This window comes from Suricata suricatta, chromosome 6, assembly GCF_006229205.1.
Source record: "Suricata suricatta isolate VVHF042 chromosome 6, meerkat_22Aug2017_6uvM2_HiC, whole genome shotgun sequence".
Classification (NCBI taxonomy): Eukaryota; Metazoa; Chordata; class Mammalia; order Carnivora; family Herpestidae; genus Suricata; species Suricata suricatta.
Genome location: NC_043705.1, coordinates 9,504,398 through 9,532,345, shown reverse-complemented (window position 1 = coordinate 9,532,345; position 27,948 = coordinate 9,504,398). Strand labels below are relative to the sequence as shown.

Here is a 27,948-nt window from a genome sequence, read left to right as displayed (position 1 = left end):
GAACAAGTATACCAGGAAGCAGAAGAAATAAACAAGCTTCTCCATGGAATAAAAAAATAGGAAAATATTTCTCTCTTGAAACGAGTGCAAATTATAAATAGGACTCAAAGGAAATATGATAACAGGAGAGAAGTAAATCGAGCTGGTCAAAGCAGACCTAATGAGATTGATATTTACAAATGCTCATATTAGAAGAAAAAAAGGAATATGGGCCCCTGGGTGGCTTAGTCGGTTAAGCATCCAACTTCGGCTCAGGTCATGATCCTGCGGTTCGTGGGTTCAAGCCCCGTGTCAGGCTCTGTGCTGACAGCTCAGAGTGTGGAGCCTGCTTCTGATTTTGTGTCTTCCTCTCTCTCTGCCCCTCTCCCATGTGTTCTCTCTCTCTCTCCTTCAAAAATAAACATTATAAAATGTTTTTAAAAAAAGAACAAAGAAATAAAGACCAATGATCTAGAATTCATCTTAAGACCATAGAAAAATAACGCTAAAACATACCCAAAATTGAAGATCTGACATGGAAAAAAAACATATAAGAGTGAGTGAATGAATGAATAAATGAACGAATGAGAAGTAGGGAGAGAAAGAAAGGAAGAAAGAAAGAAAGAGAAAAAGCTTTTTCTTGAGACAACGAGAAATGTCTAAGAGAGAGAAGGCACAGATAGCATTAGGAATAAAAAGGGAAACATAACTACCAATACCTATGACATAAAAGAAAACATAATGATGTTTTGAACAAGTTTACGTCAATAATGTTGAAAACTTGGAAGAAATGTTTAAGCTTCTAGAAAAATCATTTACCAAAATTATCTCTAGGGAAAAAGCATACCCTCTAGATTCTCATCTGAAATATGCTTTTTTTTTTTTAACGTTTTTAAAATTTTTTTGAGAGAGACAGTGTGTGTGCACGGGAATGGGGAAGAGGCAGAGGAAGAAAGAGAATCTTAAGCCGACTCCATGGGCAGCGCAGAGCCTGACGCTGGGCTCCGTCCCTTGCTGTGAGATCATGACCTGATCCCAAATCAAGAGTCGGCCGCTTCACCGCCTGAACCACCAGGCGCCCCTGGAACGTGCTTTTTCAGCAATCAGTGTATATATCTTTCTTCCTGCCAACAAATACATTTCCACACCATCATTTTAAGGGCTACATAGTATTATATTAATTTTGTTTGATATGGAAGTTGTTAAATTTTTACTCTCCCAACCTAGCAACTCTATAAGCTAGCAATTAATACAAGATGCTAAATTTTTGCAAAGAGCTTCATCTTTCCTTAGAAGAAACCCCCCAGGGTTAACTCCTGGGTCAAAGATGCCAATTTAAAGGTTGTTTGGTTTTGTTTTTTTTACACACCACTTGTGTATACTTTTTTAAGGCATGACGGGAAGACATTTCTAGAAGATGGAAGAACAGAGACAATTTGAAGTACGGCAAATACAAAACATATCCCAAGAATGGAAGCAGTTCATGAAGAAATAAATGCTACTATGACACTAGTAAATGAAAATAACAAAACAGTATTTACTTGATAGTTACGCTAATAGCAGTAGTAAATATACAGTAATAGTAGTAAGTGTCATAGTAATCGTAGTAAAAAATTCAATCTTTTAATTTCCAAAAATATTTTTTTAAGGTTTATTTAATTTTGAGAGAGAGACAGAGTGCGAGTTGGGGAGGGGCAGAGAGAGAGGGAGACATAGAATCCAAAGCAGGCTCCAGGCTCTGAGCTGTCAGCACAAACTCAGGAACCGTGACATCATGACCTGAGCTGAAGTTGGACACTTAACTGACTGAGCCACCCAGGCGCCCTTAAATTCTTTTAATGTTTATTTATTTTGGAGAGACAGAGAGACACAGCACGAGACAGAGAGAGAGACAGAGACAGAATCTGAAGCAGGTTTCAGGCTCCAAGCCCCATGCAGGGCTCGATCCCACAAACTGGGAGATGATGACCTGAGTCAAAGCCAGATGCTGAACTGACTGGGCTACCCAGGCACCCCAAACAATTCAATCTTTTTAAAAAGAAAGCAGTTTGCCTGCACATCATAGAAACTTCTGATCTCTTTTCAGGTTAGAAATTGTGTAAAATCAGTTTTACTAGTTTTCCAGAATGGAGCTGTTGGAGCTCTTGAAACTACCCGCCGCTGCTTACTCTGGCCCCCTTGTCTCGTGCCCCTCTGCCAGCAGCCACTCTATTTTTGTCATTGGGAAGGGCATTTAGTAGAGTCTGTATCGCCATGCGTTTGTGGTTCAGCCTTCACATATGTAGCCGGGACAACGCCTCGCCTCCCACCAGACCCTTCTGGTAGACTTCTCCTACCCACAGCTCCTGCTCAGAGCAGCTCCATCTGCCTAGCGCGCCCTTCCCAGTGTCTCCCTGCCTGGTTTTCTCTGTCCGTTTTTTAAGAATAACTCAATTGACACCTCTTTTCTGGAGCCCTCCTTGATACCCTTCCCAGGGAAAACCACTAGTCTCTCCCTCCGCTGGTCCTGGCAGTGTCCTGAGCAATTGTGAGGCAGCTGTTGTATTTATTTGATCGCCTATGTCCTTCTACGTTTACGAGCTCTTCTGAGGGAGAACCATGTCGTACTTGTCGTGTTAGCTTTCGCACGGTTTCTGGCAGATACCAGGTGTTTAGTCAGTACCTGCTGAGTGAATGACTGGAAGAGCAGCGGTGATAGACGCCCCTGGGCACCTCTGGAGATGGAGCTGTGGCTCCTGGCTCGGGCTATCAGCTCCATGCTCTACTGGCCCTGCATGGTGATTCTCACTAGGACGTCTGCCTTTTCAAAAGTACAACTCATGACAGTTTCGTAGTGTAAAAGCACCTTAATCAGACACTAGCCACAGTGGACCTGCAGCAGTAGTACCCAGACAATGAAAGTTATTCTCCATTGGCTTTTTTCATTAGACTCTTAATAAGCCCAGTGAGAGCTTGTCCAGTAGCTGCCAAGGATGCTAATGCATTTAGGAAGATAAAATTACAGACTTTCCTACTCCCCTCCCTAGATGCTTAGGACTCTCAGAGCCAGTGACTTTTTGATTATTATTTTTTTTAATATCTATTTATTTTTGAGAGAGAGAGACAGAGTGTGAGCAGGGGAGGAGCAGAGAGAGGGGAAGACACAGAATCCGAAGCAGGCTCCAGCTGTCAGCACAGAGCCTGATGTGGGGCTCGAACTCGTGAACTGTGAGATCATGACTTGAGCTCACATCAGTGGCTTAACTCACTGAGCCACCCAGACGCTGCTATTTCTTAAGCCACACTCTACGTCATATTGAATTTATTAAGTTTTTGGCTACAAGTAACAGATTGTCTCAGATTCCTTTCTTTCTTTTTTTAATGTTTATTTATTTATTGTGTGTGAGAGAGAGGCAGAGAGAGAGGAAGAGAGAGAGAATCCCAAGCACGCACAGTGCTGTCAGTACAGAGCCTGACACAGGGCATGAACTCACAAAACTGTGAGATCATGGCCTCAGCTGAAATCAGGAGTCAGGTGTTCAACTGACTGAGCCACCCAGGAGCTCCACAGATCCCTTTCGTGCGATCATGAATGGGATCAGTTTCTTGATTTCTCTTTCTGTTGCATCATTGTTGGTGTATAAAAATGCGACCAATTTCTGTTTGTTGATTTGTACCCTGCGACTTTGCTGAATTCATGGATCAGTTCTAATAGGCTTCTGGTGGAGTCTGTTGGGTTTTCATGTAGAGTATCATGTCATCTGCAAAAAGTGAAAGTTTGAGTTCATCTTTGCCAATTCTGTCACCTTTTATTTGCTTTTGTTGTCTGATTGCTGATGCTAGGACTTCCAGCACTATGTTAAACAACAGTGGTGAGAGTGGGCACCCCTGTCGTGTTCCTGATCTCAGGGAGAAAGCTCTCAGTTTTTGCACATTGAGGATGACATTAGGTGTGGGCTTTTCATGAATTGCTTTTATGATGTTTAAGTAATTTCCTTCTTTCCACAGATCCCTTTTTTTCCCTACATGAAGGGTAGTATACTTTTTTACATGGAGGGTAACATATTCTATAGCTCTCTGTTATTTTCATTAAATATTAGTCTTTAGATTACTCTATATCACTTCATAGGTATCTTCCTTACTCTCTTCTCATGTTTATGATACACAAGGATCGACCATACTTTATTCAACCACTTGCCCATACCTGAACATTCCAGTGTTTTGCAATCATAAGTGACATTATAATAAATAAGCTTATGAGCCATGTTCCTCATATGGTACAGTGTATATTACAAATTAACATTCAGCTAGCTACAAACTGCTACAATAAGTTAATACAACTCACCAATGTAAAGATTTTACTTTCCAGGAATTAGTAAGTGAACTGAGGAGTGTTTCAGTACATGAATCCTTCATTTGAAAATGCAACCAATTTTAAATATTGTCCAGAAAATATGAGAACATTTGAAGATGAAAGAAATCATAGTTTCTTAGCAAAAGCTATGTCGAAAATGTAATGCATTCAGGAATAGCAGATTTAGTGAAGTATCATTAATTTTAATTGGACCTTTTAAGATTCAATTTTAATCTTTTTGAAAACATGATGTAAAACTCTTCTGAAGATTTGCCAGTTAAACTATGAGTTTGAATAGCTAATAGATTTTGCTTGAGAGACTTGGAAATAATACAGGATAATTATTTTGTATGATTTATTTTCTTTTTACAATTGAAGAAATAAGAGGAAGGAATAATTTTCAATCCCCTGGTGCGCTGTTCTTTCATAGCACTTTTTTTTTTTTTAAGTTTTCAGTTGGAACTTTTGGTTGGTGAAAATCCTCATTCTTTAGAAGGCTTTCCTCCATCTGGTTTTAAGAGAATTCCTATCCTTGCGTTTGGCCCTGGATGTGATCATTCCCTCTGTGTTCATCTTGTGTGGTAAAATCAGGGAGGAGTACCTGTTCCTGTGGAGTGTGTAAGAACAGAGCCAAGTGTTGGCCGAAGAATGCATATTTGTCAGGTGTGATTGTGGGAAAGCCTGGTGGGATTTTTAGCTGCTTTGAGGTTTTGGGATCCTTCATCGGCAAGTTAGGATTGGCGATCCTTAAATGGCAAGATGGCAACATTTTTATATGCAAAATTTCCTGTGTGATCTCAAAAATACAGGAGTTGCTTAGCGGGTATAAAGTTTAGATCAAATATGCTTCATTCTGGCACCACCACCAAGTATCATTGCCAGACGTATTGCAAGCTCTTATAACTGGAGATTTTGTTTCTTTTCCCTTGTTCTTTGTAGCAAAAGTAATTAAGAGTGAAATGGTGGTTTTTTACCCTCTAATTCACAAATGAAAGAGGCGGGTATGAACCTGCCAGTGAAGTGGTTTTAATGAGTCACAGCACAATATCAGCATCCCGGCGGCAGGGGACAATGGTTAGAGGGCGGTAATTTGGAGATTAATCTATGTCTTAGGTATGACTTATAAACACGATCTGGCTTTTTCTTGGGACCACACAGTGGTATCCTAAATAATTTTTAGCTTAAGTGTATATATATTTAAATTTTGATATGCAGCGTTTGCTCTGTAATCTGAAAAATACAGCAGTTTACTTTAGGGATATAAAGTTTAAATCAAATATACTTAATTCTGGCACAACCTTAAGGCTTTGTTGCATTGTCAGATGGGTTATAAGCTCTTGTAAGAGAAGTTTCGCTTCTTCTGCTTGTCCTTTTTAAGAACACTATATATATATACACTTTATATATATACTATATAGATATACTGTAATATATGCTATATAAATAACAGTGCATAAATAATATATAATACATATGAAACTTACATATGAATAACATGTAAAATAGGAATTATAATATATCATATAATAATGTAATAGTGACAAAATAATACTATAATATTAATATAGTTATAAATTATATAATTTTAAATTGCATAATTCAATAATTATAAATTGTATGGGGCATGGGGATGGCTCAGTTGGTTAAGCATCTGACTTCAGCTGGGTCATGATCTCACAGTTCGTGAGTTTGAGCCCCGCATTGGTCTCTAGGCTCATGCTTCCTGCCGGTGGGAGAGGGTGAGCAGGTGTACGTTCACTCCCTGATGTCATATGATTTTAGAACAGGGTCTCGTGCCCTCCACCCCTGCCACCCCCCTTCCCGCTTGCCACCGCTGCTCCTCTCTGCCATTATTAAAAAAGTGTTCAATTGTAGGAGCACCTTAGAGGCCTTGTGTCTTTTTCCCTGGAGGCCTCTACGGTTTCTCAGCAAAACAAAGGAAACAAGGAAGAACAGTTTCTCTTGTTTCCAGTATCCTTCCCTCTTTCTCAACCAACTGAAAGGTATGTGCGCTTCCTGTTTGCCTGCATCGCTGGGCTTGAGGAGTTGACTCTCCTTAGGAGGGAGAGGGCGATGGAGGGTGGGAGTCGGTCATTGCAAGAATGCTTCTTTTCTAAGGACGCATGTAAACTTGATTCCCTCTGAGGCTGGTAGAGAGAGACACAGCTAAAGCGGGCCACCAGATATTGACTCTGAATAAATATTGCTATACTAATGTGTTGTCATTAAGAGTAGAAGAAAATTGGGGTCTTGTTGTTGCATTGTGGACTGAAATAAAAATGGAAGCAAAGAAATGAACATAAAAGAACCTTAAAGTCCTGGAGCAAAGAACCTCTATCCTTAAAAGGTGGGATGAGTGGTTGGAAGTATATTTATCAGGACAGTGCTACGGCAGGGAGGAAGAATTTCCTCTGTCCTTCAAGGTCTTTCTAGCTGGATTTGGAATCAGATTGACAGGAGACAGATGAACAGGAGAAAATCAAATTGAATAGCGTGCATATGGGGAATCCACATGGACATGGAAAATCCAAAGACAGTAAGGCAGCAGGACACTTATGTGTGCTAAGGGGGGGCTGGGGTCTGAGGATGGAAGCAGGAGGAAGACCGTCAGCAGGACGGGGGAAGGGGCTGCTTGAGGAACAGAGGTGCCCTCTCATGTAGACACGTTTCTTAGGCGAAGAGGGTCTGTTGCTGGCTCTCTTCCTGATACAAGCAGGCAGTTGAAGGGAGAGGGAAAGAACTTTTCCCGAGTCTGCTGGGTTTTAATGGCTTTGAACTTGAAATGACGTTTATGCCAAAGTGCCCCCTCCAGCAGATAATGGCCTAAGCTTCTGGCCTCATTAAACAGTTGTCTTCCTTCTCTCCTTTCCGCTGATGGGGCGGACTAAACACACAGGTTTTCGTTTTTTGCAGTCTTTCAGATTGCAAGGATGAAAGAAAATGTATAATTCAAGAGATCCAGGTTATAACTAAGGTGTGAGTGGAGAGGCCCTTGTGGCTGCCGATCTGTGAAGTGACCCCGATGCGCTTTTCAGGGCCTTTGGCTACAGACTGAGCCCCTGTTACCACATTCTGGCAATGGCACTAACACCCCGATTCTCACATTGTCAATTTCTGCTGACTGTCCCTTCAAATCACTTTAAAAAAATTTTTTATAGTTTATTTATTTTTGAGACAGAGACAGAGCACGAGTGGGGGAGGGGCAGAGAGAGAGAGAGAGAAATAGAATCTGAAGCAGGCTCCAGGCTCTGAGCTGTCAGCACAGAGCCCGATGCGGCGCTTGAACCCACGAACTGTGAGATCATGACCTGAGCCGAAGTCAGACACTTAACCGCCTGAGCCATCCAGGCACCCCTCCTTACTTTAATTACTTTAAATGCACGTCATTTGTTTTCACATTACTTTATACTCAGCTACATAAGGGTGTGTGTGTGTGTGCGCTGTATATTTTATATTATTTATATATTTTAATAAAATATATATTATGTATATATAGGTATATACTATATATTTATACAAATATATAATGTATATACACAGCAGTATATATATAAGATATATAACTAGGATAATATTTATATTTTGTAAATAAAGCTGTTTCTAAAGCATTCACGTTGTTTATCTGAAAAACACTCCCCAAGTCTTGGCTCCAAGTCACCATTAATTCTTATGGACAAACGGCAGTGGACATTTTGTTGGAGGTTATTGTGCAGTTTTGTGGCTTTGAAGCCAGCTGACTCAGCTGGGAGAGAACAGCAAGGGAATGGCTTAATTGATCACCAGCCTGGCGGCTGTTTCTCTTTCCCCGGGTGTCCCTGGTGGGATCTGCGTCACCTGTCAAGTACTTCAGTGACTTGTCATTTTAGCAGGTAATGGGAAACTAAGGCTGGAGACAGAATGAGATTCAAATAGCTCGAATCTCTACTGTGATTCATAGCTTTTAGTGAAAACTTTCGATTAATTCAATCCCACATTATGCATTTGGATGTCCTCTATGGATGTCTGTGTGTGTGTGTCTTTTCTAAATATTTTCTAAGGAGAGTTACAGACACTGTCTCAGAATAAATGGCTTTATCAGCTCCTGAATAAAAACAGCTGTAGGTCAACTTTTGGGCTAGAGTATAAACTGGACTATTTTCTTGCTTTGATAATATGCTGGTGTCCTTAGGGATAAAAAGTAGTAAAAATAGGGGCACCTGGGTGGCTCAGCCGGTTAAGCATCTGGCTTGGGCTCAGGTCATGATCTCGTGGTTTGTGAACTGGAGCCCCGCACGGGGTTCTCTGCGGTCAGCATGGAGTGTGCTTCAGATCCTCTGTTCCCCTCTTTCTGCCCCTCCCCCCACCCCACGCAAAATAAACAAACATTAAAAAAAAAGAAAATAGTGTACTTATTCTACCTTATGCAAGATATAATCAGCCCTTGAGGCACCTGGGGGGTTTAGTCGGTGACTGTCTGACTTGATCTCAGCTCTGGTCTTGATATCAGGGTCATGAGTTCAAGCCCTACATTAGGCTCTTCACTAGACGTGAAGCCTATTAAAAAAAAAGATATAATAAGCCCTCAAAAATTCCACTCTATGGTGCTGGGAGCATCCTAAAAATATGTGTGAGCGATTCAAGTGTGAACCATTTTGCCTGCGTTCCCCTCCATGAGCAGTGCCCCAGAGTGACCAGGAAGATGATCTGGACCTAGAGCTGTTTGTGTGGTTTTTTTTTTTTTAATGTTTATTTATTCATTTTTGAGAGAGAGACAGAGAATATGAGTGGGGGAGGGGTAGAGAGAGACAGAATCCCAAGGGAGCTCCATAATGTCACCACAGAGCCCAACAGGGGCTCGAAGTCATGAACCATGAGATCATGACCTGAGCTGAAATCAAGAGTCACCCAGATGCCCCTGGACCTGGGGCTGTTTCTAGGGCAACACCATTCCCTAGGCTTCCTTAGAGTCAGCAACTTGCCAGGTGATGCGATTCTGAGGTTTAAAGGTAAACAATTCACCCAGGATGGGTCCTACCCCTAAGCCAACTACTTCATTTGATGTCCAAGCTAAGGAACACTGATTTATCCTCCTAATGCCGGTGCAATGTCTGGCTGTATAGAGCTATTCCGAGGCAGCATTTTTTTAAGGCATTTCCAAGGTAACTTTGCCTACATGTGACTTTCTTCTTCGTCTTCTTTTCTAAGTTATCTCTACGCTGAATGTGGGGCTCGAACCCATGACCCTGACACCAAGAATTATATGCTCTACTATCTAAGCCAGCTTGGCACCCCACTGGCTTTCTTCTTTTATCCTGACTTCCAAATCCCATCCTGAAATCAGATGTGGCGCATGTGCCTCAGGTGGGAGTCTTTGCCCAGTGCACCCTTTGACATGTGAGGGCAAACTTCAGCGTATCTCAAGTGCATCCTCCCTCAGGCCTCTCCATGCTTCTTTTTGAAAAGGCTGTGTGGCGGCATTAACAACATCCCCTCCCTCAGCAAAGCCCGGTGTAGAAATGGTGGTCATCATTAAAACAAATCTTTTTTTTTTAAGTTTATTTATTTATTTAGAGAGAGGGAGAGAAAGTGTGCATGAGTAGAGGAGGGGCAGAGAGAGAGGGAGGGACAGAGAGAATCCCAAGCAGGTTCCATGCTGTCAGTGCAGAGCCCAACTGGAGGCTTGATCTTGAGGTTCTCAAGGTCAGGACCTGAGCCAAAATTAAGTCAGAGGCTCAACTGACTGAGCCACCCAGGCGCCCATAAAACAAATCTTAAAGCTGTGTAACATGCTGAGGAAAGCTTAGTTTTAGGGGCCAAACAGATCAGGGTTTCAAACTCATGCAGCCTACTTATAGCTCTGGGGCCAAAAGGATCTTTCTGGGCCTCATTTTGGTCCCCTGAAAGACAGAGATAGCATCTAGTTCACAGTTGTTGTGGAATTGAATAAAGTCATATATGTAGGATGGTTAGGAAAGTGCCTGACACATAGAAGGTCTCTAATAATCAGCATCTGCTAGCATAATATTTATGGGGCATTTACTGAACACTATGCATTAAGTAAAGAAAGGCATAAGACCACTTCCAGAGCTAAAGACCTACTACAACTCCAGTTTTCTCAAGGTCTTTGATCATAGTGATCACAGAGCTTGGGTCAGAATGTGTATCAGTGAACTGCCTCCTCCAGGAAGACCATCTCCCTATGAAGAAAAATGTCTGTGAAACTACTCAGTGTTCTGAGGCACCTGCGTGGCTCAGTCGGTTAAGTATCCAACTCTTAATTTCAGCTCAGGTCATGATCTCACAGTTGGTAAGTTCGATCCCTGCTGTCAGCACAGAGCCTGCTTGGGATTCTCTGTCTCCCTTTCTCTCTCATTCAAAAATAAATAAACATTATAAAATACACACACACACACACACACACAATTGCCCCAGTGTCCGTAGTTGAGTCGTTTGATTTCCATTCGGGCTCAAAACCCCATCCTTGGGCCACACCTTGAAGACCCCTGCTCTGGGAGTCTGTACTCCCTGGGGGAGCCTCCTCTGTTTGAGCTAAACCGTATGTTGGGTCTTTCCTATGCAATCTGATGTGATGTGAGGAGTGAACACGGAATTGGCTAAGTCGGTGATCCATTCAGTGCGATAACCTAGAACATGCCACATTGCCTCCAGCCCCACGAGCCTCTTCAACAGTCCGCTGCTGTTGTTTTTCACCTCCAGGACCAGCCCAGGCTGTGGTGCTGGGTCTTCCCGCCTCTCTGCAGGGGCTCTTAATCTCCTTTCTGTGTCCTAGACCGCTTTTGGCCAACTGTTAGATCTAGGGACAATTTCCCAGAATGTTTGCTTGTTTAGGATGAATTTTTATGTATTTTTTAATTAAAATTTTAAGATTTTGTTGTCGTTGTTATTTATGTAATCTCTACATCCCACATGGTGCTCGAACTCACGACCCCAAGATCAAGAGTCCTATGTTCCTCTGACTGAGCCAGCCAGGTGCCCCTAGAGTGATATTTTTAATCATATGAAATTAGGTCTGTGAGGTTACAAGGGAAGGCAATTAAACTGAAATACTCTTATCAAAATGTTAAAAACAATTTGTGATAGCCGTATATGTGTTTCATCATTCACCTCTCAAATGCATTCCAGCAGTGGGCCAAAGAACTACCATCATTTTAAAGAAGGGGCAAGTGTAAATAACATTTTGATGTGTCGACAGCAATTCTAATGGGTGATGAAAACATCTGTGTTCTCAGAGGCAAGAAAGTCACCAGGACTGCTAACACTATTATTACTTGTTAGTTGCCTTGTAATAGAAGGAGATGCCAGAATTTCAGTTAGAGGTTAGTGGGAATAAACATGTACTGTATTCTCTACTCACCCAAGATCAAGAGTCCCTGCCGTGGGAGAACTAAGCGGGGGGACTGGGGAGTATTTTGAACACTTATATTACTTTTCCTTTTTTAAAATGTCTTTATTTTGAGAGAGAGACAGCCCAAGTGGGGGAGGGGCAGAGAGAGAGGGAGACACAGAATCCGAAGCAGGCTCCAGGCTCTGAGCTGTCAGCACAGAGCCTGACGTGGAGCTTGAACCCACAAACTTTGAGATCATGACCTGAGCTGAAGTTGGACACTCAACCAACTGAGCCACCCAGACGCCTGGAACACTTTTACTACTTTTCCTGGGACAGATCTTTTGGGCTCATAATAGAATCCAATGAAACTTCAGTCCCCAGGGACATCCTATTATAATTTCCTTTTGCTTTATTTGTAATATGAAGAAGCAAGTCTCCCCCCTCCCCTGCCACCGGACCCCTGCTCCACCCTGAATCTATTGTGGAAAACTGTTTCACAAAGCACTTAAATAAAAGCCTCTCAGGCAGAGGATTTACATAAGATACTCATTTCTCTCGTTGCAGTTACATGGATGCCTTTCCAGGAAAAATTCTAGCTTGCAAGGATAATCATGAGTTCGTATTTATTCCCACGAGGAGGAAAATGTGTTACCTGAAGAGGGTAGACGGTTTCGGGTCCCTTGGTGGCCGGGGGGAGGGGGTGATTTTCCTGAGCAAGCACCAGAGATCCCAAGAGAGGCAAGGACCTGCAGGGACTAGACAGGTCAGGGGAGGTTTCTGGAGACCAGAGTTGAAAGGCGAAGGGCTGAGTTAGGTGGGAGATGGGAGGGTCTTTATTACTGGGAGTGGCAAGATCTGGCAGGTTCAGCCCCGAGTGGGGTGTGGGGGGAGCCGAGTGTAGACACGAGTGGGTTGGGGGTAGTTGTGACAGACCTTTCCTGCTATGGTGGGCTAGTGGGGTATTATTGGCACAGAGAGCCTTCAAAGTCTTTTAATAGGAATGAGATAAACAAATATTGGATTTAGGAAAATACTAACACAAGCACAACGGTTTGGATGAATTGAGGGTGGGAAGAAAGTACAGACAATAATTTTAAGATCAGAGGGCAAGACCAGAGGGAGAAAACAGAACACCTACTTGTTTAAAGGGATTTGTTTAAGGGGAGGATTCACCTGCAGGCTCACTAGTTATACAGATTACCAAGATTCTGCTTTGCAAATTGGTGAAACAGGAAAGGAATTTATCTCAGTGAGGCCAACACTCACCAAGATCTCAAATGCTTGTAGGTTTCTGTAAGGGAAATGTGGAACAGAGGTGGGGGGGGTCTCCACAGGTGGGCAGTGAAGGTCAGATGTAGATGTACTCTTGCCTTGGGATCAGCCACTTGGGGTCCTCCTGGCTCAGGGCAGTCCTAATTGCTTGAGGGGGTAGTTCTGTTCCCCCTCAATAGGGGCTGCTTTGCCCTCAGGATCTTTTGTCAGATTTAAGAGATTAGCTAGAGATTTCACTCACATGTGGAATTTATGAAATAAAACAGATAAGCATAAGGGAAGGGAAAAAAGAAAACACAGAAGCAAAGTGTAAGAGACTCATAACTATAGAGAACAAACTGAGGGTTGATGGAGGGAGGTCTGTGGGGGCAGGCTAAATGGGTGATGGGCACTAAAGAGGGAACTTGTTGGAATGAGCACTGGGTGTTATATGTAAGTGATGAATCAATAAATTCTACTCCTGAAACCAATACTACACTATAGTATAGGTTAAGTAGCTGGAATTTAAATTAAAAAAAATTTTTTTTAATAAAAATTTGAAGGGTGGCTCAGTTGGTTAAGCATCTGACTTCTGCTCAAGTCATGATCATGAGTTCAAGCCCCATGTCAGGCCCTGTGCTGACAGCTCAGAGCCTGGAGCCTCCTTCATGAAGATTCTGTGTCTCCCCCTCTCTCTGTCCCCTACTTGTGCTTTATCTCTCTCTCTCAAAAATAAACATTAAAAGACCGTAATTAGGATGTTCAGACTGAGGTCAGAATGGAAGTAGCTTAAAGTCCTCCTTCAACAGGAAATTTATAATTTTTAAAATAGCTCCATGTGATTTTATCTTCAGACCAATTGGAAAATACTCCTCATGAATGTTCGGCAGATTGCATGTGAAATTGCATGTGAGGGTGTCAAAGTAAAAATTGCACAGGACAAAGTTAAGCAGGCAAAGAAGACTCGATTGGAGACTGTGGTAAGGGGAGAGAAGGCAGAACTCAGTGTGAACCAAAAGGCAGGAGGAAAGTACTAATGGGCTTGCCGGAGATTGATCCATGAGATGTGTTGAGCACAAGGAGTTTGCAAATGTATTTCTCTGTAACTCAGTCACCTGTATTTGCTAATTGGCACCCACCAATTAGCAAGTTAGGCTTGTACCTTCCCACAGAGCCTGGCAAATGCAGGTGCCATCTTCCTAGCAATTCAATTTCGAAGGGATGCCTCCTACTCTTTGAGAAAGACAATCCTGGGTCATAAAAGTGGCTGGAGGCTCGGAGAAGATTTACATGTCAATGGGACAGAGAACGAATTTATAATGATGAGTTTTGGATGTAAAAGCTCTGAGAAAAAGGAAGTCAGGTTCAAGAGTCAGGAAGAAGCTTGGGCTGAGGTTTCCTCAAGCTGACGGGGAACGTTAAGGCTGTCTCAGTCAAAGGTAAGTACTATTAATACTAAGACCACTATCTTTAGGGTGGATTCCAGCTGACAGGGAATGAAAAGGAAAATCAATTGTTAGGGAAAGAAAAATCAAATTCCTAACCTAATACTGGAAACTGGAGAGCGTGGAATACAGAGGAGTGGGAGGTCAAGGTCTAATGACCTAGACCTGGGAGAATGCAGATACACTGAGTGAGCCAGCAGCAAGCGTGTGGAGCCAGTCGTGTTATGCCCAGATCGCAATATCGAACCCCAAAACCAGAGACCACCAGGGAGACCGAGTCACGCATGCAAAAGCAAAGGGCTTTATTACGGGCTTAAGATCACTGGGCTTAAGCTCGGGCTCACAGACTTCACCAGCGCAGTGGACCCGTGCTGAGCGCCCTGAACAAGGGCTGAGCAGGTGTTTATGGGGCTTGGGAAGGGGGAGTTACAGGAAATCGTGACACAGGTACAGTGATCCAATCATTATAACAGTATTGGCAACACCTTTAACCATACATTTTGTTTAGAGCGTTTGTTACTTTTGGCGGGACCCAGTCACAATGTTTAGTGTTTCTTTGAAAATAACCAATTACAGGGTGGGCCAAGGACCCTGACGTGGGGTGAGTAACTGGTTAATCTAGTATTAAACAACAGGTAACTATCTATGGTTTCCATCTACAGGCCTGCCCTTAGGAATGTTAAGGGTGTTAGCTGGCCTTTCCTGATTGGGTGTTACAAGGGTGGTCCCTCCTGCCTTGGGCAAAGTGTAGCTAACTGCCTGATAGTTTCGGGAAATGGAAACTTAGGCCTTCCAGATCAGCGGGGAAACTGAAAGCCTGTCATGAAGTCACTTTGGTTCAGACTTATGTCCTTACAGTCGTCCCAGGCCACCTTGGTAAAGCATCACTCAGGCTCCGTTGGTAGAAACAGCACCCTGTGGTCGGTCCTAGCAGTGGGTAAGAGATCAGAAAACCAGCAGGAGTGTGGAAGCTGCCCTTGGAGCTTGGTCCTTTCTGAGAGAGAACGCTGCTCTGCAGCTCTGGGATGTGCGTTTGCGCTTAGCATCCCGTGTTGACTTCACCCAAGTCTCACACACATAGTGGCGCCCTGTGTATACAACCAAGTATTTGGGGGTAAATTGCGGGCATGATAGCAGCTGGGTTTTATGGACATCTGACACCTCTCCTTTAGCCCATGTTGTACTAGAAAAGTGTCAGAAAACTTGAGTGGGGGTCAGGGCTTTGGGAGACACCCCAAGGAACCATCTGTGCAAAGAGGTGACACTGAACCCACAAGACTGGATGGGGTTCTCCCAGTGTTACTGGGGATATGTGACATGTGTCTTACTTTTTGTCAAGGGATTAGTGTCACGGGGAAGAATGGAGGTCTAAGAATTCATACTCTTAAGGTGGCGGTGCCTGGGTGGCTCACTGGGTTGAGCATCGACTCTTGGTTTTGGCTCAGGCCATGATCTCACGGTTCATGAGTTTGAGCTCTGCATCCGGCTCTGTGCTGGCAGTGTGGAGCCTGCTTGGGATATTCTCTCTCTCTCTCTGTCTCTCTCTCTCTGCCCTTCTGCTCATGCTCTCTCCTTCTCTCTCAAAAATAAACATTAAAAAAGAGAGAGAGAAGCGGATGGTCCCAGTGTGATCTGCTCTAGCTAAGTCTGTGACGCTAAGAACATTTCGAAGTTCTGTTTGATTTGTTTGTGTAAGTGCCGGTAGAGAAGAGTGTCGGACGGGTGGCCTGGGGGGAGGCCCCTGCAGGATTTTGGAGTGAGCAGTTAAAAAAAGAAGCCAAGAGAGTAGATGGCTTTTGGAGGAAACCTGGCTTTGGAAGAAAGGCACAGTGAGAGAGCCAGGAGGCCCAGGGTTAAGTTATGTGTGACACTAACGTGCTCTCCTTTGGTCCAATTCCTTTGTTTAGCGGTCGAGAATGAATCAACCGGCCGGAAAGAACAATGCCACGCAAAAGGGACGCACAGGTCAAAGCTCTCCTGAGAAGGACTGTCAGCTCAGACAGAAGCAGCTGGTATGGCAAGTGGACATTGGGGCTTCATAGTATTTGGCAAGGTCTCAGATCGGGGGTGTCGGAGGTGAGCCCGGCCTTGGGTGGAGGGGCGTCCTGGCAGGATTTCACAGGAAGGTTCTCTGCTCCTCCCTGAGGATGGGGCTTTCCCCCCATTTCCTTCTGCTCCCTGAGGAGCTGGCCTCACCTCACACGCCTCCTCTCTGCCCCTCACCTCCCTCGATTCACAATCCAGCGCTCGGGGCAGTAACATCCTGCCCCTGGAGAAGAATATTCGTGGAGAATATGGTCCAGTGTTTTTATGTAACAAACAGTAGGGTTGGGGTTTTTTTGGTTTCTTATTATGTGCTGGTCATGATTCTAAAATTTGGTATATGTTAATTCACCAAACTTTTATCACAGGATACTACTGTGACCCCATTTTGCATGGGGAGACAGTGAGGCTCAGAGAAGTGAAGCGTGTTCAGTGCACACCACTGACAAGTGGCCAAGATTGGACTTGTGTCCTGTGTCTGTGTTCTTACACTTTTGTCGTGGAACTGACAATGGTAATAGATGGTAGAAGTTGTCTTTATTTCACAGCCATACCTACGTACAGAATTGTTCCATAAGGTCAAGTTTGTAAAACAAGCCCGTACACACACCAAAATGAAAATTTAAAGAAACATGAGGCACCTGGGTGGCTCAGTTGGTTAAGCATCCGACTTTGGCTCAGGTCAGATCTTGCGGTTCATGTGTTTGAGCCCCACATTAGGCTCTGTGCTGACCATTCTCTCTGCTTGGGATTCTGTCTCTTTTTCTCTCTGCTCCTCCCCTGTTTGTGCTCTCTCCTTCTCTCAAAGTAGTAAATAAATATACTTAAAAAAAACTCAGAAAATTAAAAGAAACATATTTATATTATTTTAAACAGACTGGACTATTATTATAAACTAAATCAACTGCAGACAAGGCTGAGGTTGTTACTGACTTGTTTACGTTGACATTTACACTTTGAAAGTTTCTGTTTCATTTCCAGGTGTGGTATTTCATCTCTGTATGTCAGCCTGTCTGTTTGGGAACCAATGAGATTATATTCTTCTGAAATCTTCAGAAGAATCCTTCCCTTCCGTCGTGACTTATGTGCCACGTTTTTGAAATACGGTATCAGGATTTATTGTAGAAGCATCTTTGTCACATGTCTTTCTCAGTTGGGCTCCGTTTCTTTTCCATTTGTAAACGTCCCCAGATGGAGTCTTTAGAAGATCTCCACTAACGCTCTAGAAAGCCGTGCTGAGGAAAATGTTCTTCCTCAGATCTGGTTCTTACTGAGATGGATCCTTCAGGTGGGTGCACACTACGTCGAAGTGACTCAACAACATGACGGTTGTAAGACATATTCCAGAACACTGAAGGCAGGGGAGGGGCTGTGTGCACGTCGGGGTCCCACTGTGGCTTGAGACCCTCCATTCACCTTGAGGTTCTGCAGCCACAAGTTGCAAGGCTCTCCTCCTTTTCTTTTTCCCTTGATAAAATGCTACTTCTGACTCTCATCCCCATCAGATTTGAAAGGTTGGCTGGTATTTTACAGGTGTAAGAGGAATTCCTTTCTGCTTGGTTGTGTGTGTGTGTGTGTGTGTGTGTGTGTGTGTGTGTGTGTGTTTAAACTTTTTTTTAATGTTTATTTTTGAGAGAGAGACAGAGTGTGAGAAGGTGAGGGGCAGAGAGGGAGACACAGAATCTGCAGCAGGCTCCAGGCTCTGAGCTGTCAGCACAGAGTTCGATTGAGCCCACAAACTGTGAGATCATGACCTGAGCTGAGGTCTGATGCTTAACCGACTGAGCCACCCAGGCGCCCCTGTTTTTTTTTTTTTTTTAATTTTATGAGTTTTATACTTTGGGATTTCTTCATTCAGAAAGAATGACCTAGAATGAGGAAATTTACACGTGAGGAAATTTACATCATCTTTAGAAACTTAAGCAAATTAAACTGTTCACTTCTGTAGGTAAATAGAGACTGTGCTTTCATGACGTTATGGTGGAAGTTACAAGAAAGTTGATACAGCATAAAACAGCCCTCAAGTTCTTACTACTAATACCATTTAATTTGTTTCGTAGCAACAGATAGAGCGGCAGCTAAAATGCTTGGAGTTTCAAAACCCTGGACCACAAGTAGCAGACTTTAATCCTGAAACAAGGGAGCAGATAAAGAAAGCTCGGATGTCAAAGATGAATGAGTACTTTTCTGTAAAATACAAGTAAGATCATGATTTATTGTATTTGATTTGTGGGATTATAACATGCCTGAATTCCCCTGGACAAAGCAAAGATTGCCTTTTCTTCATGTTTTAAAAATATCTTTTCTCAAGTATAGTATTGCCTCATGTATTTAGAAATTAGACAGTAACACCAGACTAGTAATCAAGTTTTTAAAGGTATCAGAAACCCTTTGATTAGAGTAATAGCTTTAGCAAGAAAGATGATTAAAAGTCAGAAAGACATATCACTAGAAGGGAAATAATATAACTGTGGGAACAGATTCAGGTATCAAATGGACACAATGTATCATAAGTGCCATGATTGCTAGCACATCCCAAGTATAAACTGAACATCTGGTAAATGAAAAGGGGGATAAATTCAACTACATTAAAATTAAAGGGTTTCCAGGTGGCTCATTTGGTTAAGCATCCAGCTTTGGATTAGGTCATGATCTCAAAGTTCGGGAGTTCGAGCCCCACATCGGGCTCTGTGCTAACAATTCAGAGCCTGGAGCCTGTTTCTGCTTCTGTGTCTCCCTCTCTCTCTGCCCCTCCCTTGCTCAAACTCTGTCTTTCTCTTTCTCTCTCTCAAAAATAAGCATTAATTTTTTTTAAAAAATTAAAAATTTATGCCCATTAAAATATACCTTAAAAATAATGAAATGACCAACCACAGGATAGGAGAAGTTATTTATAATTTGGAAGATCAGTATCCAGAGTTTATATAAGTCACTAAGAAAAAGACAAACATCTAAAGAGAAAAATGAAACAATGAAGAAAAGGCTAATGAACATTCAGGTTACGGACTTCATCAGTTCAGCAGAGAGGTTCCAGAGAGAAGCAGCATTTAGTCTGATGATCTCAATGTTGATTAAGCTCCTACACATGAACTGAGTGTAATACGGTACAACCACTATTTAAAAGCAGCTTGGCATTACCTATATACCTTATGAGCTGACATCTTCATTCCTGGATATATACATCCTGGAAAAACTCTGATACATAAACAACAGGAGACATGTTCAAAAGTAGAGAAAATAAGATAGTAGCAATCAAAGTGCCCATCCATAGTGGAAAAGATATTCTTACTTCCGAGTGCATATAGAAGTGAAGATACTTGAGTAACTGAGAGATGGACCATCGTGCATGAGTCTCAGCTCATGATGTAGAGAAATGCAGTGTGCTTGGCGTCATGTGATGTAACTTAAACAGGGAGATAATTTGTTTGGGTTTTTTTATACCCAGTGTGTGACTTAAAAAAATTTTTTTTAACATTTATTTATTTTTGAGAGACAGAGCCTGAGTGGGGGAGAAAGCATGAATAGGGCAGAGAGAGAAGGAGACAGAGAATCCGAAGCAGGCTCCAGGCTCTGAGCTGTCCGCACAGAGCCCGACACAGGGCTCGAACTCACAAGCCATGAGATCATGAGCTGAGCTGAAGTCGGATGCTTAAGCAACTGAGCCACCCAGGGACCCCAGATGCCCAAAGTGGGGCTTGAAGCTATCACCCCAAGATCAAGAATTACATACTGTACCGAATGAGCCAGCCTGGGACCCCAAAGGATGTTTTTACTGCAAACTATGGTTCCACTTGGAGGGCCAGGTTTGTCAAGCCTCTCTGCAAGCTTTCATCAAGCTGGGCAGCGGGCAGGGGGAGATTTGGTTCTTCTTCTTTTTTTTAACCTGTGTGTGTATGTTTTGCACATGTTATTTATTAAGTTCATTTATTTATTTATTTGTTTTTCTTTTATAGTTTATTGTCAAGTTAGTTTCCATATAACAGTGCTCATTCCCACAAGTGCCCTCCTCCATGCCCATCACCTGCCTTCCCTTCTCCCCCTCCCCCTTCAACCCTCAGTTTGTTCTCAGTATTCAAGACTATCTCATGGTTTGCCTCCCTCCCTCAGCCCAACTATTTTTCCCCCTTCAACTCCCCCATGGTCCTCTGTTAAGTTGCTCCTGTTACACTTATGAGTGCAAACATATGGCATCTGTCCTTCTCTGTCTGACTTATTTCACTCAGCATGACACCCTCGAGGTCCATCCACTTTCCTACAAATGGCCAGATTTCATTCTTTCTCATTGCCATGTAGTACTCCATTGTATACATAAACCACATCATCTTGATCCATTCATCAGGTGATGGACATTTAGGCTCTTTCCATGATTTGGCTATTGTTGAAAGTGCCACTATGAGCATTGGGGTACATGTGCCCCTATGCATCAGCACTCCTGTATCCTTGGGTAAATTCCTAGCATTTCTATTGCTGGGTCATAAGGGAGTTCTATGGGTAGTTTTTTGAGGAACCTCCACACTGTTTTCCAGAGCGGCTGCACCAGTTTCCATTGCCACCAACAGTGTAGGAGGGTGCCCGTCTCTTCACATCCTCGCCAACATCTGTAGTCTCCTGATGTGTTCATTTTAGCCACTCTGACCGGCATGAGGTGCTATCTCAGTGTGGTTTTGATTCGTATTTCCCTGATGATGAGTGACGTTGAGCATTATTTCACGTGTCTGTTGGTCATCTGGATGTCCTCTCTGGAGAAGCATCTATTCATGTCTTCTGCCCATTTCTTCACTGGATCATTTGTTTTGTGGGTGTGGAGTTTGGTGAGTTCCTTGTAGATTTTGGATACTAGCTCTTTATCTGATATGTCATTTGCAACTATCTTTTCCCATATGCACTTGAAAAGAGTGAATTCCATAGCCTCAAGATGTAGAGTTCTAAATATATCTATCAAATCCATCTGTTTCAATGTGTCATTCAGGTCCATTGTTTCCTTAGTGGTTTTCTGTCTAGTTGATCTATCCATTGCTATAAGTGGAGTATTAAAATCCCCTGCAATTAGCGCATTCTTGTCAATAAGGTTGTTTCTGTTTGTGATTAACTGTTTTATGTATTTGGGTGTTCCTGAATTCAGTGCATAAATGTTTATAATTGTTAGCTCTTCCTGACGGATAGACCTTGTAATTATTATATAATGTCCTTCATCTCTTGTTACTGCCCTTACTTGAAAGTCCAGTTTGTCTGATATAAGTATGGCTACTCCGGCTTTCTTTTGACTTCCAGTCATATGATAGCTATTTCTCCATCCCCTTACTTTCAATCTGAAGGTGTCTTCAGGTCTAAAATAAGTCTCTTGTAGACAGCAAATAGATGGATTTTGTTTTTTTTAATCCATTCTGCTACTTTGTGTCTTTTGATTGGAGTATTTAGTCCATTTACTTTCAGTGTTATTATTTAGAAATATGGGTTTAGGGGCACCTGGGTGGCTCAGTCGGTTGAGCCTCCGACTTTGGCTCAGGTCAGATCTCACCTTTGTGGGTTCGTGCTGACAGCTAGCTCAGAGCTGGAGCCTGCTTCCGGTTCTGTGTTTCCTTCTCTCTCTCTCTCTCTGCCCCTCCCCCTCTCATGCTCTGTCTCTCTTTGTATCAAAATAAATAAAACATTAAAAAAAGTTTTAAAGAAATATGGGTTTAAAGTCATTGTGTTCTTTGTAGGGTTCATGCTTGTAGTGGTGTCTCTGGTACCTTGTGTTCCTTGCAACATTTCCCTCATCGAGTCCCACTTAAGATTTCTTGTAGGGCTGGTTTAGTGGTAAATTCTTTCGATTTTTGTTTATTTGGAAAAACCTTTATTTCTTCTTCTATTTTGAATGACAGGCTTGCTGGATAAAGGATTCTTGGTTGCATATTTTTCCTGTTCATCACATTGAAGACTTCCTGCCATTCCTTTCTGGCCTGCCAAGTTTCAGTAGATAGGTCTGTAACCACTCTGATAGTTTCCCTTTGTATGTTAGGGCCCTTTTCTCTCTAGCTGCTTTCAGAATTCTCTCTTTATTTTTACATTTTGCCACTTCCACTATGATATGCTGTGAAGAAGGTCAATTCAAGTTATGTTATGCCTCTTGGATTTCAATGTCTGTTTCCTTCCCCAGATTGGGGAAGTGCTCAGCTATAATTTGATCAAGCACCCCTTCAGGGCCTTTTTCTCTTTCTTCTTCTTCAGAAATTCCTGTGATATAGATAGTGTTCATTTGATTGTATCACTAAGGTCTTGAATTCTCCTTTTGTGCTCCTAGATCAATTTACCTCTCTTTTTCTCAGCTTCCTCTTTTTCTAAAAATTGTGTCTTCTAACCCATTCTCTTCTCTGCCTCTTCAATCCATGCAGTGGCCACCTCCATTTTATTATGCACCTCATTTGTAGCATTTTTAAATTCATCACAGCTATTTTTAAGGTCCACAGTCTTCATAGCAATAGCTTCTCTGATATCTTCCATGCCTTTTTCAAGCCGAGTGATTAATTTTATGACAACTGCTCTAAATTCTTGCTCAGTTATGTGGTTTACATCTGTTTTGAGCAATTCTGTAGCTGTGACTTCTTCCTGGAATTTCTCTAGAGGAGAGTTCTTCCATTTCATCATTTTAGCTAGCTTTCTGTCTCTTGTCAGTTTTAAAAGCGTGTTATGCACTCTGCACCTGAGAGTATTGCTGTATTAAAGGAGGCTCATTGACTGTCCATGGCCCGTCCGTTCAGGAAGTGTTCTTTTAAGGGTGTCCCTTGGTTTCTCTTGTTGTGCCTTTGGTTATTTTATTTCTTTATTCGTAGTGATATCTGGGACTCTCCACCATGTGTACTTTGGCTTTTTTCTTGAGGCAGCCTTGAAAAGGAAAACAGACAGAAAAACACACAGGGAACAAAAGCATGCAAACGCACAGATAAATCAAATAAACAAGCAAACCAAAAGGGGAAAAACAAAAGAAAGGAAAAAAAGGGGGGAACAAAAACAACAAAAGACAAAGGACAGTCTAAAAGCATAAAACCATAAATCTGAGCTACAAATAAAGAGCAGGGTGGAGGCAGTGCTGACCGAAGAGCATCTACAAAGAGAGAAGTGGGTGTGGAGGAAGCGAAATTGAACCTGACCAGGCAGGAAGACTAAAAGGCTTAATTCAGAGAGAGAAAGGGAAGAATATGGTAGGAGGAGAGTAGAAAAAAATGAAGATAATGTTACCCAAAGAAACTATGTAATCTGGTTATTCCAGAAAGAGAAAGGAAGATAGCGACTGAGGTCAGAACATGCATCAAGAGAATGGGTGAAATGTGACTGTGTAAGCAAACCAATGACCAGAGTACCCAGTCCAGCAGAGGGGAGAGATAGGAATGAAATAAGGGAAAATATATCTGAAGAGCAAGAATTGATCTAGAGGAGGGCACTTGAGGGGAAGAGCACTGGGTGTTGTATGGAAAACAATTTGACAATAAAATATTATGGAAAAAAATAAAATAAAATAAAATCAACAAAAACAGGCCATCACCAAAAAAAAAAAAAAAAAAAAATCACAACAGTGCATGGGTCTTGCCCGGGCTCCAGGGGGGGAAAAAAAAAAAAAAAAGGCAGCTCTCCATGTGGATGGGCGTGGTTTGGTGTAGGCAGGTCTCTCCTCCTCTGTGTTCCCGGGAGCCCAGCTGCTCCCTGAGGCCCCGCCTTGGTGGGTGTGGGGAGAGAAGTGGTGGCGCCCCAGTCACTTCTCAAACCAAGTGCTGCAACTCACGCTTTTGGGTCCGGTCTCCCTGTGCCTCGGGCATAGCCAAGGTGGGCCCAGTTGTATTTCCCAAGCTCCACCTTCCAGATCTTATCCCTGCACTTTAATGATACCACCAGAAGTGTACTCCCTCCTGTACTCCCTCCGGCCAGGCGGCTGCGGATCCAGCAGGGGGAGTCGGGGAGCCCAGCCCGAGCCAAGCGCCCCAGCTAGAGAAGGGAGCCCTCTCCAAATGCCCTGCGGTTGCAGATGGGACGATAGGATCCCTCTCCATCCCGGCCGAGGTTTTTCTCTTCTCCGGAGACAGTTTTTAGCAGTTTCAGCTGCTCTTTCTCTTCCCCTCGTCTCTCCATGCCTCTGCATGGAGTGGGGCTCCCTCCCCTGCGCGCCTCCGGGTCCCGGCCCGTTTTTATCTTCCCCAGTTGGCAGTCACGCACCTATGAGGCTGTCTTCTTAGTGGACTCTGTCTCTTTTCCTCCCAGACTCCTGTGGTTCAGTGTCTTATGGCTTCAGTCCTTTGTTTGAGAGATGCGGGCGGTGAAAAAGTACAGAGCTCTCTATTTCTCCGCCATCTTGCGGAGAATAATCACATGGGATGCCTCTGTGGCTTAGTCAGTTAAGCATCTTGATTTTTGATTCGACTCAGGGAATGATCTCACGGTTCATGGAATCAAGCCCCACATCGGGCTCTGTGCTAAGTGTGTGCCTTCTTGAGAGTCTTTTTCCTCTCTGTCTCTCTCTGTCCCTCCCTGGCTCATGCATTTGCTCCTGTACTCTCTCTCAACAAATAAATATATAAACATTTAAAATAATCTCTGCATCCAACATGGGGCTCAAACTCACGACCCCAAGATCAAGAGTCCTGTGCTCTTCTAACTGAGCCAGGTTGGCTCCTCTGTTTTGCACACTTTTGTATGGCTAATAGTTGAGAATGTTACAAAGGAAAACAAGAGATGGACAGGAAACTATGAAATCTGTGTGTTGGTGTTGGAGTTAAGGCAGAGGTATATTTTTGGTTAAAGGCAAGGTGACAAGGAAAAGGTCTGGTATGTGCTCTCTGGCGGCTTCATGACCACAATTTCCATATTGGATTTTGTGTTTTTATTAATTAATTTATTTTATATATATTTTTAATGTTTTATTTATTTTTGAGAGAGAAGAGAAAGAGAGGGAGACAGAATGTGAGCAGGGGAGGGGCAGAGAGAGAGCGAGACACAGAATCTGAAGACAGTGTCCAGGCTCTGAGCTAGCTGTCAGCACAGAGCCCGACGTGGGGGTTAAACTCACAAACCATGAGATCATGACCCGAGCCGAAGCTGGATGCTTAACCGACTGAGCCACCCAGGCGCCCCTTTATTAATTTTTTTTTAATGTGTATTTTGAGAGGGGGAGGGACAGAGAGAAGGAGACGCAGGATCCAAAGTAAGCTCCAGGCTCTGAGCTTTCAGCACAGAGCTCGATATGGAGCTCTAACTCATAAACCGTGTGATCATGACCTGAGCCGAGGTCAGACGTTTAACCAGCTGAGCCACCCAAGTGCCCCCGTATTGGATTTTCAACGTCCTGGTCTGCTGGCACCTGAATTTCCTGGTGGTGTGGGAAGGGGTGGGGAGACCTGATCCCAGACAGAGTGCTTCAGATGTACATCCTCTTTAGAAAATATTCCTGATAAAGTGAGGAACTCAGCAAGTTTTCATAGCGATCCCCATCCTTCCCCGCTTTGTTAGGAGAAGGAAGAAGAGAGAACAGCACTACTTGGCTGAACAGGAAGAGAGGGGGTTTTGTGCCTGTTTCAGGATAAAGGGTGTAGGAAAGTGGATGATCTCACAGCCTTTGCTTTTTGCTTCCAATTGCTAATAAGGTACATACGCTGTATAGAGACAGTTCTGTCATACTGAGGCTTTCAAGCGGCTCACTTTGGACGGGTTTATTTCAGAAGGGCTCAGTCCTGAGAGGGTGGCAGAATTCTTGTGAAAGCTTTGCCTCCTGGCCACGTCACAGGGCTGACAGCGTGGGCTCCGGTGCTCACCGCTGGTACAGAGCTTCTTGCCTTCACTCAGCTCACGAGGGGTCCCACCACCTTGATCACCTGCTTTGTCTCCTTCCACGCTGTGTGAGAACAAAACCAGAAAGGAACCGAAGCAGAAAGAATGGAGACTGTTAGCAAAGGACCTTCAGTGTGTGTGTTTCTTAACGATCATGGTGTAGTCAGGCACAGGCCTAATCTTTATCTTGAGTTATTAAGAATATAATTGTAGTCGCTGTAGTGCTTTAAAAAAAAAACAACTTTGTGTATTTGAGAGAGAATGCACGCACACGAGCAAGTGGGAGAGGAGCAGGCAGAGAGAGAGAGGGAGAATCCCATACAGGTTCCACACTGTCAGCACAGAGCCTGGTGCAGGGCTCAGATTCACAAACTGTGAGATCATGACCTGAGCAGAAACTAAGAGTCAGAGGCTCCACTGACTGAGCCACCCAGGTGCCCCCGTCTAGAGTTTTCTTTATAGAAAGAAAAAAAGTGTAATCTATCAAGGAAAATTCCACCAAGAATGATGACAAGTTTTAAAGAAAAATTGGGGGCATCTGTAGGAAGAAGCTTCTATGTAGCTATTCCCTCTCATTTGCTTCGGTGGAATGTTCTTTCCCCATCATGCTGGAGAAAGGAAGTGTGCTGTCAGGGACTAGCCTGGCCACGTGGAAATCGGTGGCTTGTTGGCTGAATTTCCCCGAACACCACTCCGGTGTCGTATTCTGGAGTGCAGCCCGGTATCTTTAGGGTGCCGGTTCCTCGGGATGGAAGGGTTGTGTTTACGCAGTGAGCCGCGTGGTCCTTCCTTCTCCGTGCGGAGGAGACCGGCCTGTCGTCTGCTCTCTCCACAGAGTCAGGAAGAAGTACGACAAAAGCGGCCGGCTGATCTGCAACGAGGCCGACCTGTGTGACTGCTTGGAGAAGAACTGTCTGGGCTGCTTCTACCCGTGCCCCAAGTGCAACTCCAACAAGTGCGGGCCCGAGTGCCGGTGCAACCGTCGGTGGGTCTACGACGCCATTGTCACCGAGTCCGGGGACGTGATCAACTCGCTGCCCTACGACATTCCTGACTAGGAGCTGTCCCCTGAGGCTTTCTTCCTCCTCCTCCTCCTCCTCCTCCTTCTTTTTCTTCTCCTTTTTCTTCTTTTTTAAATTTGTTAAATGTTCATTTCTTTTTGAAAGGGCGAGAGGTGTCTTTCAACCCAGACCCTGAAGCAGGGCTCGAACTCACACACTATGAGATCATGGTTGGATGCTTAAGGGACTGAGCCACCCAAGTGCCCCTTTTGTTTCTTCTTGACAGCGAAGCCAACCTTTTTCTCGTGGGCAGATTTTAGGGCTTGGGGGAGATGTTGGGAGAACAAAATGAAGACCCGTGTTCTCTGAAGCTGGAGAACCATGTAGAATGGGCAGTGACTCTGTCACTGCGTCTTCTCAAATGCCTTCACTGGTGGCCAAAGGGCGATAGTGCAAGGCCTCAGCATCGCCTGACCCGAACACCTTTGTCTCTGCCCTCAAGTCACAAAAACGTCTTTTGTCTTTGCTGGTACCTGACAAGATGTAGTTTTGAGATGTTCAGAATTCTGGAGCTGAGAACTCTCCTTCCATAGAACGGAAAATCCTAAGTTCGTGAGACGTGGCTGCCCTTCCAGCCTTGCACACCACGAGTTCCAAGTCAGACTGCTTCGTGAATGAAAACTACACCCCCACCTCGCGCCTTTGCACTGTATGCCCATTGTCTTCATTTTTATTGCTACTGTGCTGATAACATCAAAAATAAATTTTATAATA

General features: G+C 43.5%; 1 protein-coding gene across 1 annotated transcript in view; it reads left to right on the top strand.

Moving 5' to 3' along the window:
- Window positions 1-27,948, top strand: part of ARL14EPL (ADP ribosylation factor like GTPase 14 effector protein like) — a 43,561-nt gene extending 15,613 nt beyond the window's left edge. Inside the window, exons 2-4 of the mRNA XM_029942557.1 lie at window positions 16,243-16,347; window positions 18,439-18,578; window positions 27,009-27,948. Of these exons, the coding sequence (XP_029798417.1) occupies window positions 16,252-16,347; window positions 18,439-18,578; window positions 27,009-27,231 (459 nt within the window). The 5' untranslated portion in view covers window positions 16,243-16,251 and the 3' untranslated portion in view covers window positions 27,232-27,948. The remainder of the gene's footprint in view (window positions 1-16,242; window positions 16,348-18,438; window positions 18,579-27,008) is intronic.